The sequence below is a fragment of the Ptychodera flava genome, chromosome 18 (genome assembly GCF_041260155.1).
Source record: "Ptychodera flava strain L36383 chromosome 18, AS_Pfla_20210202, whole genome shotgun sequence".
NCBI lineage: Eukaryota > Metazoa > Hemichordata > Enteropneusta > Ptychoderidae > Ptychodera > Ptychodera flava.
The window spans coordinates 31,069,002-31,084,670 of NC_091945.1; the positions used below are offsets into that span (position 1 = coordinate 31,069,002).

Here is a 15,669-nt window from a genome sequence, read left to right on the forward strand (position 1 = left end):
TCTAAAATCCAACAAACTAGACAGAAATACATTATGTAAGTGTGTAAGACACCAATATAAATTAAAATGACATAAAAAACAGCACATGTGGCAGCCCTTTCCTGCTGAACAGTGGTGTTTGTACACATATGGAATAAAGATATTATAAGTGAACAAGATGGGATCATGAAATGTTGACCAAAGAAATATGATGGACACTGCACACACATATTGTTGTCATTTTATGACTATATAGGATATCTGTATTGTTGTCACACACTACTCATCCCTGGTCTATTGTCCTGTCATAACAATGCAAACAATAGCCCAGGGTCATTCAACTGTCTTTGCCAACAGAACAATGACATCAATCCGCTCCAAAAATGCATCTCATCCTTTCATCTATAAGACAGGCCTTTTGTCACATCTTGGATGATTCCCTTTTGATGGCAGATCCCAAGCGTAGTGGATCATTGTCAGACTGACCAGCAGTTTTTCAGAAAGACTCACATAACCTTGCACAGGCTGGGGAAACTTTCTAAATTTAGGCCATAAAAGTCTGATGGGCTATAAATAGATTCCCTGCCAAACATAAAACATTCCTTCCCTTGATTTCTGTGTACCGTTACTCAAGTCCACCCCCACACACACAGGTCAATGTAGACAGCAAATAGCTGATCTTTTGATATGATATGGCAACACAATAAAAGGTACGTCAGCCTACATGACATGTTGACTTATCAAAGTCAGACCATTTTTTTTTTTTTCAAACGCAAATACAGACACCCTTGTAATATTGACAAATTGAATAAGTACTGCCACTTGAAATTCCAATGTCAAGTTCATGAGGTGTGTGAATGATGGTAAACTGTTGAGAATCGATAAATATGAACAACAGGCACAAGCCAGATGCTGCACAATGAATACCACATATAAACAAGAAGATCAAGAAATGACCTCATTCAACGTCAACAGTGGTTCAATTGTAAATAAATTTGTTTGTTGATTGTCAATTACTGAGGACACGGTTCAGTGCACATTCACCTGTAAGAAATTTTTGCTCAATGATTTTTTTGAGATGTCCACTAACCTGTGTCTTCAGCTAACATTCTGCCAGACTTCTTGACTTCGTCAAACTTGCCATATATGATAGACAACCTACAAGACCACAAGCAAACAAACACACAAACCGCATGACGACTTCTCTCTAAACAATCAACATCAAGGGATGTACTGTACTTTCCCTAAAAAAGCTCATGGGGGCGCTATGACCAGTTTGGCAAAACCCTGCATTCGTGTTTGAGCAGATCCTGTACATTCCTGTACATCTGTTGTTTATCATAGCCTGATAATGAACATTTGTCTGACATCTCACAAAGAAACAAAGTAACATTACTTGACAGTATGGAAGAGAGTGTGCAACAAAAATCCTCAATATGTCAAGATGGATGCGATATGATTTTATTGACTTGGTTAATTTTCATAGTTTTAAAAGTTTCGGAAATGAATTTTTCATTGTTTTGTAGTCACACATTGGATGATGAAGTCTTCGATGATAATATCACACACCACTGATGTGGAAGTGGTTACCTTGAAGATGGTATTCCTTTCTTTCCCAGATCTATCCGGACTTTTTCACCGACATGCCGATAGATTTCTACCAAGGTGTTTATGGCTGTGTCACGTACCTGTGAATATAAGAAGTCAAATTCATGTGGTTTGAAATTTACGGTGGACTTATAATAGCAACACATCTTGATTGAGAGGTGATAAAAAAATTCAACAAAATATCTGCAATACACATTACTTTGACTTTTGGGAATTTTATCAAGTTATTTGTGCAAAAAAGCATTATTCAACAAAATTCACGATCAACGTCATCAGAATTTGTTTTTGACTTCTGCTGAACAACACATCATGACAACTGCAGTTCAGAAACTTTATCTTAATGTTGTTATTGTTGTCATTGTTTATCTTATTGAAGTGTCCTATGTTGGATTTTTTCTTAGAACAAATACACAACATTGTTTTCAATTATTAGTTGCCACATCTACCCCACTGGGCTAATACGAAACATATGTACATACATAACATTTGATACAGGAAAAACAAAATATTTACTTCTATTTCCATACTCTACAACTGTCTGTCTCTGCATTCACAGTCTGATAAAACTTGAATTATGTCTCGCATAATTACATGAAAAATGGCCATATCAAAGTACAACTGAAAGCCACAATTTGTACGGAGGAAATTGGATTCGTACTTCTATCTGAATATAAATACGCAATTATGAGTTCTGTGACCACACTGCTGTCAGGGTCAAAATATTCAAAAAAAATTTACAACATATCAGCAATATACTTTTTACAAATAAATTTTGGACATGGATCAAAATTTTGCGTAAGTACTGATGTGTCAATCATAAAAATTGCAGTAAACAGGAATTCTTATCCAGAAATGTACAATTTCATTAAAATATTGAAAAAGGCTTAAATTTCCAGATTATGTTTGTCGCACTCGGCAGATATCAACAACAGTAAAACTTACTTGACTGTTGGGATCGCCTAGTAATTTACAGATTGATGGGACTATCTTGGACAGCGATAAAGATGTAGTACCAAACCTGTTGAAAACAAAACAATCTGTTACGTACTCAGACAGACAGTGAGGATTTAGTTTACGTCACATGCATAAATTACCTGTATACAAAATAAATATTCAGTTGGTATCATATGAACTGGACGGCCTCCAGACAGCTGTGACATGGCAGAGTTTTTGAATATTCACATTCCTCTGACAAAGCGATCCAATGTCATCTGTTACAACAAAGTTCACCTCAAAATAAGCAGATTAAATCACAAAAGATTATCTAGGAAATTTCTATGTTGAAAGAGACACACACACCAGTTTTTGTGGTCTACTTTTGTGTGGCATCCTCCTCTGTACTTTGATGGATATTACAAATTTCATGAAATTTGAGAACAACTCAGGTTATTTACAATGGATAAAGACATCAGTGAGACTTTCCACCCTTTTACCACAATGGTTTGGTCTAAACCAACTGTTATCAATGGTCGTGTTGACCTGTTTACAGGAAATTGGGGTGAACAGGTTGTACCCTAATCATAACTACAATATGGTACATTCCCATTGTGTTCCAAAGGGTGGAAGGACCTATAAACAGTGACATTGGGGTGAAAAGGTTACAAGTATATCCCTTTCTAATGGTTAAAGTCCCAATAGCTGCGAATTTCATGCATTATTTTCAAGATTTTATTTTCAAACCAAAGTTGGCTCATGTAAATGTTCTAACTGAAGGACATGTATTGAAGTATCACTGTTCACTGATTTGGACCATGCCTATGTTTTTTAACTGGTTAAATAATAAACAGGTGCTGCACTCATAAAATGGCACCCCCACGGAAAATACAAAAAATGCAGGGTTTCCTGCACATTCACAATGTGATCGTAAAACAACAAAGCATGATGCCATTTACTTGAATGCACAAACACACGATGGCCAACATTTTGTTGTTGTAATCTTTATTTTCTCTGTCACATGATTAATTTTTGAAAATGGCGCGAAATCTAAAATGATGTTATCACTTTCAATCCTTATGACAAGTCGTACACTTTTTCAGTTCTTCTTCAAAGAACTCTTTGAAAACAGGTTATTTTGAGATTGAGATTGTTTTACTACATATTCGCAGCTATTGGGGCTTAAATTACTTTACTTTTTAGAATTCCCTTTAAATTTACAAAATATTTTTCAACTGAAGATGGATAACTTACGTGTTTATTGTTTGCATTAAACACAACAGTACTTCTTCCCGAACTCTGAAGTTCTTATGGGTAAATCCTCGCATCAGACGCTCAAATACTGCCTAAAATGGTGAAAGATCAAAACTTATTAGAAAACATTAATTTCCATAACCTTGTTAGTTAGTTACCATGGAAACGTTGAGTTTTTTATAGACATTTGGCTATTAAGTATGGCATTATGAGACTTCAGTTTTATACACAATGGTTAAATGTTAGATTTCTAAAAATGAAACTATGAAGCAAAAGCATGATGTAAATACTATTAGCAGTACAATATAGTTCTCATGTGTATTTCAACATATGATAGTTATTATTTCACACAACTAAGTGGTGTATTAGATTATTGTATTACTATAATAGTATTAATATATTTTTAATATTTGTACATTATCTTATTCTTATTGAATGAATCACAAAATTTGGGGAAATCATAAATATCATCACTAAGGTATGTCTATCAGACACAATACCACTTTATGATGAAGAGATTTGCACTTTATACTGGTACACAGAATCTACAAGCTTGCGGTGAGGAATTAAAAGTGACACAAAAAATCATGGCCGTGGAATATCAAAACAGTATTGATTGACAGTACAAGATTTTGTGTCCTTCTCAACTTATGTCTTGTGTCTTGTCAAAATACCTTGTATTTTTGCTCTACACAGCTTTGCTTTGGTTATCTTACCTGTGGTGATGGGGCTACATTCATCAATTTCTGTATCAGTCCTTGTGCCTGGTCTCTAACCGCATCTTTACTGTCTCCAAGACGATCAATAACAGATGGTAGTACTGCAATAAATTGTACATACATCGCATTAAGAAGACAGGTAGGATGTTAAGATTATTGTTGTAAATCCCCTTTACAACACTTGAATTACACTAAACATCTCTTTTGTGTCAATGACATCTTGGTACTTCAAAAGTTATCCACATTCAGACTACTGAAAAGAACTGAGCAGATACTACATACCAAATCAACGAGAAATTGTTGAAACCAGTTTAATCTGCATGTTCATAAAAAAGTGGCCATTCTTTCATGTCTATTCAGTTTTGAAACTGGTAAGTTTATTCCTCTAACTATCTTGGTAAGAGTATGGTTGGACCATGTCTGTAGACATCAAAGACTAACAAGTATCGTTCAATGTATATAGCGCCCTCTACAGACTCAAATGCACAATCTAGCAAGCACGCAAGCTCATGTACACCTGCAGAAGTACAAGCATACCAGCAAACAAAACCAAATAAATATCTTCCTTTGTATGATAACATAAATTTATTTGAATTTACCAGTAAATGCATATTAACAAACAATAGTACAACAGCCTTTCATGAAATATGTTTGTGCGAGTAATGTTTTTTCTTTACAAATCCATCAATAGTCCTTCAAGAATTACGTTCAAACATGTTACAATATATTTTTCTGTTAATGAGCATCAATTATAATTCTTTGTATTGAAGAAAATAATAGTGCAGAGGAAATTATTCCCATGTCACATTAACATCTCTGCAATTTTTCAAATGATGGTTTAGTGAAATGAGCACAACGGGCTCATATGCCTGGAGAGAATTGAAGAACCAGGGTTGCAGGCAGGAGATTCTTTTGATCCCCCGCAGCACTATTGTTGTATCCGTCAAAGCAGTTTTCCCGTACCACAACAATGGGAGAACAATGTTATGTGACGTAATACAAATCCTGACAATACATGCAATTGTTGAGTGCCTGAAAGCCTGACAAAGCTTTCATTTACAAGTAACAGCATTCACTTCTCTCCTGATACCACACTTTCATTGAAAAAACTTTTAAAACTTTAATTAACACGCTTTCTTGTCTTCAGAGCTAGGAGTACATGGTTGCAAATAAAGGTAGACCGACTTTTCCTCATTGTCGCTTAAACAGGAACAAACGTTTAATTCCATTCTGCATTGATCACAAACAATAGCAACATGTTTGCTGGTCAGATTCTCTGGCAATCAGAGCAGGAAAAATGTTTGTCTGACGAGAACAATTACTTTGTCTGCGTGGGTTCATCATGTGATATACCCCCACCCCCACCACTGCCAAAGAAAGATATACTTTCCCATTGTCAATCTCTACCATCCATTTTTTTCTTACAACAGGTCTGTCTAATACCCACCAGATTCATCTTCTTTCATTCTATCTCTCCCCTCTCCTTATGTCATACACTCAAACATTGTCTTGGAGATTTTTTGAAGTCACATGACCGTCTGTCTAGCCAATCACACTGTGCCAAAAGTGCCACAAGTTTTGTCGACTATATAGCACTCAAAAGAGACTGTTTGCAGTTGGAGACTTTTTGTGCAAATACTCTTACCTGTTGAGATATGTATTCTGAAGCCTTCTTTCATGCGATCGGCAAGAACACCAAGAATTTCCAATCCGAGGAGGGACACCTGTAAAACATAACAAATGAGAAACATTTGTGATTGTTGATACGCTGCAACGATACAGGCTGTAATCTAACAATGTTAGCATTGGAGAAGTATCTGGGTCTGAACATCAGCGGAGGAGCAAATATGATTTGTTTTTAATAAAGGATATAGACCATAAAATGGCAAATGTAAAACCATGGTATCATTATGGAACACGTGTACCGGTATTCAGTGGTATTTTCATTCAACTCAAGACCAAGCTTTCAAATCTCTTCCCAAAGTTGTTGGTGAGTAATCATTAATATTTTGCTTATAGTATCAATTGTGCAGTCAATGCAAAATCACCGTTCCTGCTTCAATAACATGTCCATTTATACATGTATGACATTTTGAAGTCAGCATTCACTCCTTCACAACATTGCTTTCAAATTAATTCTATGAGTTTGCAAAATGGTGCACAACACATTTTTCAACATTAACATACAGCAAAGCCACCTTTTGATTCATTGACACAACAGCCACTGTGAAAACTATGGAAATTACTGAATGTAGAGTATACAGTGTGATTTCAAAGGTTTCAGCTACAGATTTGAAGACATTATAATTTTCTGTCCAAAAGTGACAGCAAGGAAACACAAGTTTAGTTGACAAACTGTCATTTGTTTGTCTTGGAAAATTTGGACAGCATGGATATAAATTGTAGCTGGAAAATATTCCATCAAAGTACATCCTTTGTTCGTGGAATTCCATTGGTCATCAAGAGGTCATGATGACTTCATTACACACAAAGACTGATACACTTTGTATATTAGATGAGGGCGAAGTTGGCCATATTGAAGTGAGTGACTGACTGTGCAGATGAAGCTACACAGGCATTCTGAAAGTGAAACCACCAGACAAGAATACAACTGATCATATCCGCTACATAACAATGGATCAGAGAGAGTTTGCAAAAGACAACCCGTACAAATACATATGCATATCTCGCTGACATCACTTTTAATGACCATGATTTTGATGTTAAGTGCAAACATTCAACATTACCAGAGAATATTCCATCATCCCACCATCAAACCAAAATATTAAATATTAAATTGAAAGAGTGACATTTAATCAGAATTCCAGACAAAAGTAGCTTAATGCTCATTACATGCAATGTAAGCTAACAGTATGAATCATTGTATACATACTGCCAACCAGCATAAATATGCGACATGATTGACATAAAAAGCTGTTGGACTATTATGAGCTCAGATAATCATAGATTCATGTTTGAGAACATCTGTGTGACCCTATTTCACTTTTAAAAAATTGCTGACAGTGAGAGGTGTGACAGGTGCAGATTACACTCAACAGGGCAGGATATTTCAGGAAAAGTATCAATATAAAAGTATATATACACTGTGTGATATATTAGAAAGTGAGGGGGCAATATTGTATAATATTAGTTAATGTTAGTGCAGGTCAACATATGATATGTTATGAATCATGTGTTATGAATCATGTATCATAGGATATATTATGAGGTCAAATTCAACATGGGATATAGCATGACACCATGAGGGTCAGGTAACAATAGGATATTTCAAGAAATGTGGTGTGGGGTCAATATAGAATATATTACAGAGAGTGAGGTCAATATACATGTAGACTATAACATGATGTGTGAGGTCAACATATGGTAAGGTATATCATAATGTGTGGGGGAAAGACTGGATATAGTATAAGGTGTGGGGTCAACATACATGTAGGATAAACTACGAAGCCAGGATCAAAAATGGATACTAGATAAGGTTTAGTGTCAGCATATACATGTAGTAACGTAGATTATGAAGTGAACGGTCAACATGCGATATTTCTTAAAGAGTGCGGGTAGACATTATGTGTTGAAAAGTGTTTGGGTCAGCACTGACTATATCATAAAGTATAGGGCCAACATAGGATATACTATGTACTGTGAGGTCCACAGAAAATCTTATGAAGTGTCAAGTAAACAAATATCGTAAATTTCAGAAGTGACAAGCACATGTTGAATCATATTCCAGATATAAGATTTAACACAGGCCCCACAGAAATTAGTTTTTCTGCTGATGAGAGAAAAATTCTAGAATGTTGGTCAAAAGCTGTGAAAAAGTTGTACGATCCTTAAATTTTTCATAATCATGGGTGAGTTGAGTCAATTTTTTTTTATTTGTCCTGAGTCATGGGAAAATTTTCTGACATTTATAAAACTTTTGATGATTGCTCAAGGCTGTTGGCAATAGAAATATACATGTACCTGTATGTAGGTGTAAAATGTTTTATGTATCTCACAGAAGTAATTATATGTATATTTTTATAATTCAACCTCAAAGCTATATCTGGGATATTCTAATGTTTTTGTTAGGGGTGTACACATTCATCAATGTTGCCAAACTCAATCAAAAAACACTGTGATTGACACACATAATTTGATATATATATTAGTAGATAATCAAATAATCAAAAAGACAGACAAACAGACAAGCAAACAAAATACCCAAACATTACAGCAGATCACTTTGGATTGAAAACTTGGCAGAATAGGTTGTTTATGCTATTGAAAAAATATATGTACACGTACAGATATAAAAATAACTTTCACATTTGATGAGTGTTATTTGTTGTTACAACTATCTGATGGAACAAAATCACATCAACTACCCAATAGCAATCTCACCTGACAAATTGTACCTTATTTAACTCCAGATATACAAGACGCAACGTTTTTCAGAAATGCAGTTGTGACAAGGCAAGAAATGTAAAACACAAAATTGAACCCTGGATGCAATAGCAGTTTTTGGATGAATACAACCACATCAGCATTAAATTTACACCAAACAATACATGTCCTTACATAATTCACTATAAACCTTTGTAAGGAACAAAAAAGCACTGAACTTTTTACAATACAAATTTCAACAACTAGTATTGAATCAATAAAAGATACATATTAAAGTTGACTTTGATAGGTACACTGTCTGCCATGAGCCTCTGGTTTTGCTTTTTTTATGTGAAATCTGTTATGAGTTACTGGCTGGCCATGAAGAACTTATTGCTTGCTGTTGTTCTTCATATCCCTGCAGGCTGAACCTTTAAATCTTTCATTACGGAGCTCTATCAAATGAAAGTCTAAATACATTAGAAGCAAAACACTGCAAGCTGAAACTGATCTTTATTGGTGATCTTTTCAATTTTAGGGAATGGTATGTTCAATTATATTGATCTACAGTCTAAGCAAATAATGGGCAACATGAAAATATTTGGTGGTGTCAGTGATCTTGGTGTGTCCTATGGGACTTTGGCAACCGTGTGACTGTATGGATTTGCCACATTTACAGTAAACGTGGTCACTGGTGAACTTCTGGTACAGTGAGATGAACTTTCAGTTTGCACATAGGAATATTTTGGGGTTGTTTTACTACAGTGACTTGAAATGTGTCATAAATGAAAGCCATTTGGCAAAGTGAACACAGAAAGATCAGTGAAGTCTTTTTTGATATTTGATGTAAGATTATACTGAGAGAGTGATAGAACAATGAAATCACAGAGGGCAGTAATACAGCATTGGCTTTGTGAGACATGCAGTCTCTTCATCAGAGACTTGGTAGGAAGTAGGATTATTATCATAGTAAAGTAATGCTAGGGTGCTCTGGATAATACTTTAATTATAGACTGTATGAATCCCCTATGATTAATTGTCTATGGTACATTGCTTTCTTGATTCTCAGTATTCAACCATGAAGTCTAATTTCCCATGAAGATGAGAAAACACGTAGAATATCCAAATAATCATTCAGCCGCATGTCATTGCACAAATGAAAATCCTTTTAGATATAATTTGATTTGTAACCTTGATGGTAAACATCTGGTATGACAGCCACAGCTCCATGACTTTCTAGATCAATGACTTAACGATCATAGTATGTATAAAGTGAAAAAAGGCAGGAAAACAGAAAAGTTAAAAAGAGTACCCCTCAGTCCCTGATCTTTTTAACTTATTCTAACGCTATTACATGTATCTGAACACAACCTTCAACTCTGTTGTGTTGCATAGATATCTCAATGTACAAAATAAAACATCCATACCCCTTTTCCTGCCAAGTCCATATTTCACCACCACGTCAAGATGGTTAAAATTAATGAAACAAAACATATTCAGTATGGTGTATTTTAACATAATACTGTACATTTGAAAGCTCGTTAATAACATAAATACTGTAAACTTGATTTTTTTTGGACTAAAGATGCTATAACATACCAAGTCAAGCAGGTGAAAGTACGTCATGTTTTGGCTCAATACCGCGTTTTACTGACTTGGCTGATGGGGAAGTGATACTGTCTGGCAGGAAAAGGGTTAAATTATAACTACAAGTTTTTCTAGTGACTCCAAGAGAAGAGTTCAAAATTTTCTCAAACAAAAGTCAACGACTTTCACACTCCTAAGGTTTGAGTCAATATGGCCGCCAAATACTACCTGTGATGTACAGATGAATGTATCTTGTGAGGAGTAATGAAGTTTCCAAAGGGCTTACAGTATAATGAAATAAATTTCAAATAAAATCTGTGGAAATTAGTGTTAAATGTTTCAAAATTTTGAAAGGGAGTTTATTCTTGACAAGTCCTAACCAAAAGGCAATGTAAGGGAATCAAACATGCAGTGTTTATAAATTTGCTGTGATGGTGGTTCCAACAAGGTCTATGAAACCATTGAGCACAGACATCATTGTACGGAGTGGGTGTGAGAGAACAGCAGCATTTCATTAATCCCTACAACAATGGCAAACAGTTCATCTGGAATAACAGACTGCACAGTTCAGTAACCTTGCGTGACCTCACACTGATGTCACCAGTCTACACTTCAATGGAAATGAAAATATGCCACCAGAGATTTTGTGTATGCCGCTAGCGGTGGGTTGTTGTTGACGTCAAAACAGAAATGCAAATCCATCAATGCACATAGTTTCCGCCTTTCAAAGTTGCAAACTTGGAATCTCAAAAATTTGATAAAAAGGTGTTACGATATGCCTTAAAGGTCATGAAATTTTGTGTGTGCATGTACATGTAGGTTTGCGAACGTGACAGTTGGGATGAATTTGTACGAATTTGAACAAAATTTTGGAGAAAATGAAAGTGCATGTCTGTATGAATACACTTTTGTTCACGCTTTGTAAATTCACTGGGTAGCCTGGACAGCCAGTTTGACATTGAGTGACTATGACAGGGGAGTGTAGATATGGCACTATCTCTGCAAACAGAGACAATATGAGTCAGATGAACTGATTGCTGAAGGTTAAAATCAAATTACCTATCTGCATAGGTAAATACAAAATGTAAATTCTTAAAACTATGAAACACTGAAGACATATCTGACAAAAATGTTCAAACCAACTCAAACAAATTTCTCAAGTTGTGAAATCTTTACACCTAACATAACCTTTGAACCCATCTCCAATGTCGTATTTCTCTCTCATTATTCATGCCGACATTTGTTATATTCTCCAATATTTCCTTCATCTTTGCAATTACAAGGGACATTATACATCTTCTATGATCGGAAAGATTTTTACAATGTCACTAAACACAGAACCTTGGAAACTGAAGATGTACACTGTTGCAATGTTGTGGCTAGGAATTATGGGCCACCATTGACAGACTGAAAGATATTCGGATAGTTTTCAATCGGATTCGAACCCACAACATACGGCATCAGTCGCCTAGCTGAAAGGCCACAGACAGAACCAGTCTGAAAGATACTCCAATCAAATTATTGTAACAGTAATGACAGCTAAACACAAATATTGAAGACAATCTCGATCATGAAAGGGGAACAGACAGACAATTGAGAAAAAAGGGAAATGGTACCAAAAACAATAACAACTATTAAAGTGTACTTATTTCATTGCTATTTCATAGCAACTTTTTCAGTTAGGAATTATCAAGTCAACCGGCAAATACACACTTTACAACATGGAGAAAACAGAATCACAATAGAGAAAGGCATTCAAGAGGAGAAATCTGAAATGCTGAAGAAGGAAACTGTTTGTTTCTGTGAGGTGTGGAGAAAGTCTGTCACATCTAAGAACCTTGAAGAAATGTCAAATGTCATAAACACAGTGTGGTGTCGTCTTAATAATCTTATTTACGTCAGTGCATCATACCGCTAAGGGAATTCTACTCTGTACATGGAAGAATCAAGGCATCAAGCATGAATCGAGTTTGAAACTACTATTTGAAAACCTTGAATGTTTTAGTTACACAACATGTACCATAGTTTTCCTTTTTGTACACTAGTTTTGGTTATTACTTTATTATGGATAATTGGAAACAAATATTTTCATGGTCAAAAAACTTTACAAATCAGTTATATATGTAACACACAAGCAAACTGAAATAATAGCACATTAATGCATAATATAATGTCCACAGAGGTGAATTCTGCATTCATTGAACGTAAAGGTAATTCCATGATAAAATGTGTGGATGAGATGTGATACTGACAGTCTGAACTCATAAACAAGTTCTAGTGATGTGTCCTGCAAAGCCATAAATCACGAAATCCAGGCACTTCTGGCTACTATTAGCTGCTAAACTGGAAAGGATGCCCTTAAAATAAGGCCCTCATTTTTCAACGCACCATTGAGCAAAACCACTTTGGATTTCCAGTGCTCCACGTAAAGTTTGAATTGTGATGTAAATAGGCAATTATTTTGCCATTGTAAGGCTTCTAATGTTTAATCTGTATGTAGAGTAGGTTTCTAACATAAGGCAATGGAAGGTCATAACCCTTTGGGTTAAAACATCTCATCTCTATTGATACAGGGGTTACACGTAAGGTGGGCTTTCCAGTGGGTCTGTAAGCACAGCTGATTGCTTCATTCCATGTTGGCCACTTGTCCATTTTAAAAATTTTCCTTTTTGAAATAAAAGCAGCAATCACATTTAATTTGGGGGGGTTTATGATTGGCAGTGTTTTGACAGTCTAAAAACTTGTTACATGTAAAACACCTGACATGTATCTTCGTACAAAAATGTTGGCATTTATCTAATGGCCACTGCTATTGTCAAAACAAGAATATCAGCTAAAGATCACTATGAACATTCTCATCCACGTATTGTATACCTATGAATTCTACAGAATACAGAACCAAGCAATTAACGTTTTTTGAATGTAGAATAAACAAATCCATATCAGGTTGATACATGTTGCAAAGGTTGATAACAACTATTGGCAAACCATTACAGTGACTGCAATGTAGTGTGCTGCGCTGTCATTTAAATCTCTATTGATGATTGATAACACTGGGGTGAGATAGTAATGCCGTTTGCCAACTGTCCCTTTCTTTTCTGTGATACTAGATCACATGCCAAGCATCAAACAAGACATCAGTTCAGTGACATTCATATCAAACAATGGTTGTACTGTTCATTATATTCCATGCGGTGACATCTTTGAATGTTCAAATTGAGAGATGACTGTGATCGCTGTAATTTTTTATGATATCCATATTACCAAATTTAGAATTTACACAGCCATACCTAAATGCACACAATATAGGTCTCTTCCAAAATTATTTGGCATGTGTATGTGTGTGCAAGTGTGAATGTGTGTGTGTATGTGTGTGTTATTTTTATGATTGACCAGTTAATTCACGAGTCCTGATAAATGTTAGAATTTTTACTATGTGTAGAGAAGACTCCTAAGTCTATCATTTGGCTTTTGTGATGTTGAACTTGAGAGGCAAAATATTCTGCCAGTCTGAATACAAACATTAAATTGTATATTCAGTTTGTTTATTTGTCAGAGGGAGACACAGAACATAATCTGTGCAGCGTCACAATTTGTCATTCTGTGGCAAGACAAAGCCACTTCACACATAAACGATGGAAACAGACATTGGTTTCTACCTTTTCAATGATTGGCGACAAATCACAACTTTTGTCCTTTCACAGTACGCCTGAAGAGTGCAGTGGTGTACAGCAACAAGTTTGGTAACAAATATCTGGACACATATGTCAGTATAGTCTTACAATGCAGAGATTAACAGATAGACAGAGACACACATGCTAAAGATAAACCCAGCAACTGTCTCAGATCAAGGGACCATCAAAAGATTTTCCTTCTCATTCAGGCATTTCCTTTGGGATTGACCTTTCACTAACTTTTAATACTTCTAACAACTATACTTGTCACAAACACAAATTCATTATCACTTATTTCTGTTTTCACAGATGTGGATGAGAGATGAGATTTTATAAGAATGACATTTCCTGAAGTGATGCATCTGGACTCGACAGAACTGCCTGCAGCAGTTTCTTAAATACAAGTAAGAGAATTGAACTAAGAGGAACGGATGGAATACATTTGTGTGACACTACAGTCTCCTTGGGAGGGGATTTTCTTAGAAATTATTGAAGTAAACACTACAAGTCCTCTATAGCTTTGGAAACTCCATAAAATTGATCCTTTGAAACATATTTATAACCCTTTTATTTATTCACTGGATCTGAACAGCATGTATTTACATCAAGTTAATATTGAGTTTTACTACAATGTACATTGATTTCCCTTAGGCAAGAAGCATTGTTACTCCCATGGTGCAACAACAAACATGGTGGACGACATGGGGGCAATACACTCCAGTGAAGCATCATGGGAGTGGAATTTGATAACAGTTGGAGTACTGTAGAATTTGGTAAATAAGTACCTTTGCCTATGTCTTGATTGAGGAAAAAGAAGCCATATACCAAAGTGATGACAGCTGTTGAACAGATCCTAGCTAGTTCTCCATTTTTACTGTTGCAGCAAGTCCTACCTTTGTTTCCTTAGAGCTCCTCTTTGTATATCAATACAATATTATGAGAAGACAATAGAAATGGTACCAGTGGAATTCCAAAATCATTTACATATTTGCTGAGACTAAAACCATAGTAAAAACACTGTGCAGTATGGAAATTACCTCCATAACTGAAGCAAGAGGTGAAGCAGTGCAGAACTGTGACAGTATTGAATTTTTATGTCTCATCATAATGTCATTGTCTAATATTGTTACTGTACTTCTAGTTAAAAATACTGCTAGTACGATGATAAAGTTTGTTATCTTCTCTGTTCAGTCTTAATGCACAGTTGACTAATATTGATGAGCATCTTGAGACACTTAACCCTGTCGGTTTCAAGATTTCTTGAATAAAATGCCACCTTCCTCTGAGAGGTTGTAATACTAATACTTCACAATTTGGTTTGTGAAGTTTTTCACAACAATATTTCAACTACATAAGAGAAAGAAGGTTTGGAATAGATAAAACTGCATATTGTTTCTCACTTTGTTTCTCAATGCTGTTAGGCCAATTCAAATTTTGTTGGCAAGCCAAACTGAAGTGAAAGCACAGGTGTTCTATGAGAAACATGTTTTACTACTAATACTTATGTAGATTTTCAGATTTGCAGTAAACAT

General features: G+C 35.4%; 1 protein-coding gene across 19 annotated transcripts in view; it reads right to left on the reverse strand.

The window, feature by feature from the left end:
• Positions 1–15,669, reverse strand: part of LOC139117371 (CLIP-associating protein 1-B-like) — an 89,381-nt gene that overhangs the window by 58,551 nt on the left and 15,161 nt on the right. For all 19 annotated transcript variants that reach the window (XR_011548519.1, XR_011548517.1, XR_011548518.1 and 16 more), the window contains exons 2-7: positions 6,139–6,217; positions 4,491–4,594; positions 3,775–3,866; positions 2,530–2,605; positions 1,570–1,667; positions 1,070–1,137 (exon numbers count right to left, since the gene is read on the reverse strand). Coding sequence is in view for 15 of the 19 variants with exons in the window: in XM_070680438.1 (XP_070536539.1) it covers positions 1,070–1,137; positions 1,570–1,667; positions 2,530–2,605; positions 3,775–3,866; positions 4,491–4,594; positions 6,139–6,217 (517 nt within the window). In the remaining 4 variants the exon portion in view is untranslated. The remainder of the gene's footprint in view (positions 1–1,069; positions 1,138–1,569; positions 1,668–2,529; positions 2,606–3,774; positions 3,867–4,490; positions 4,595–6,138; positions 6,218–15,669) is intronic.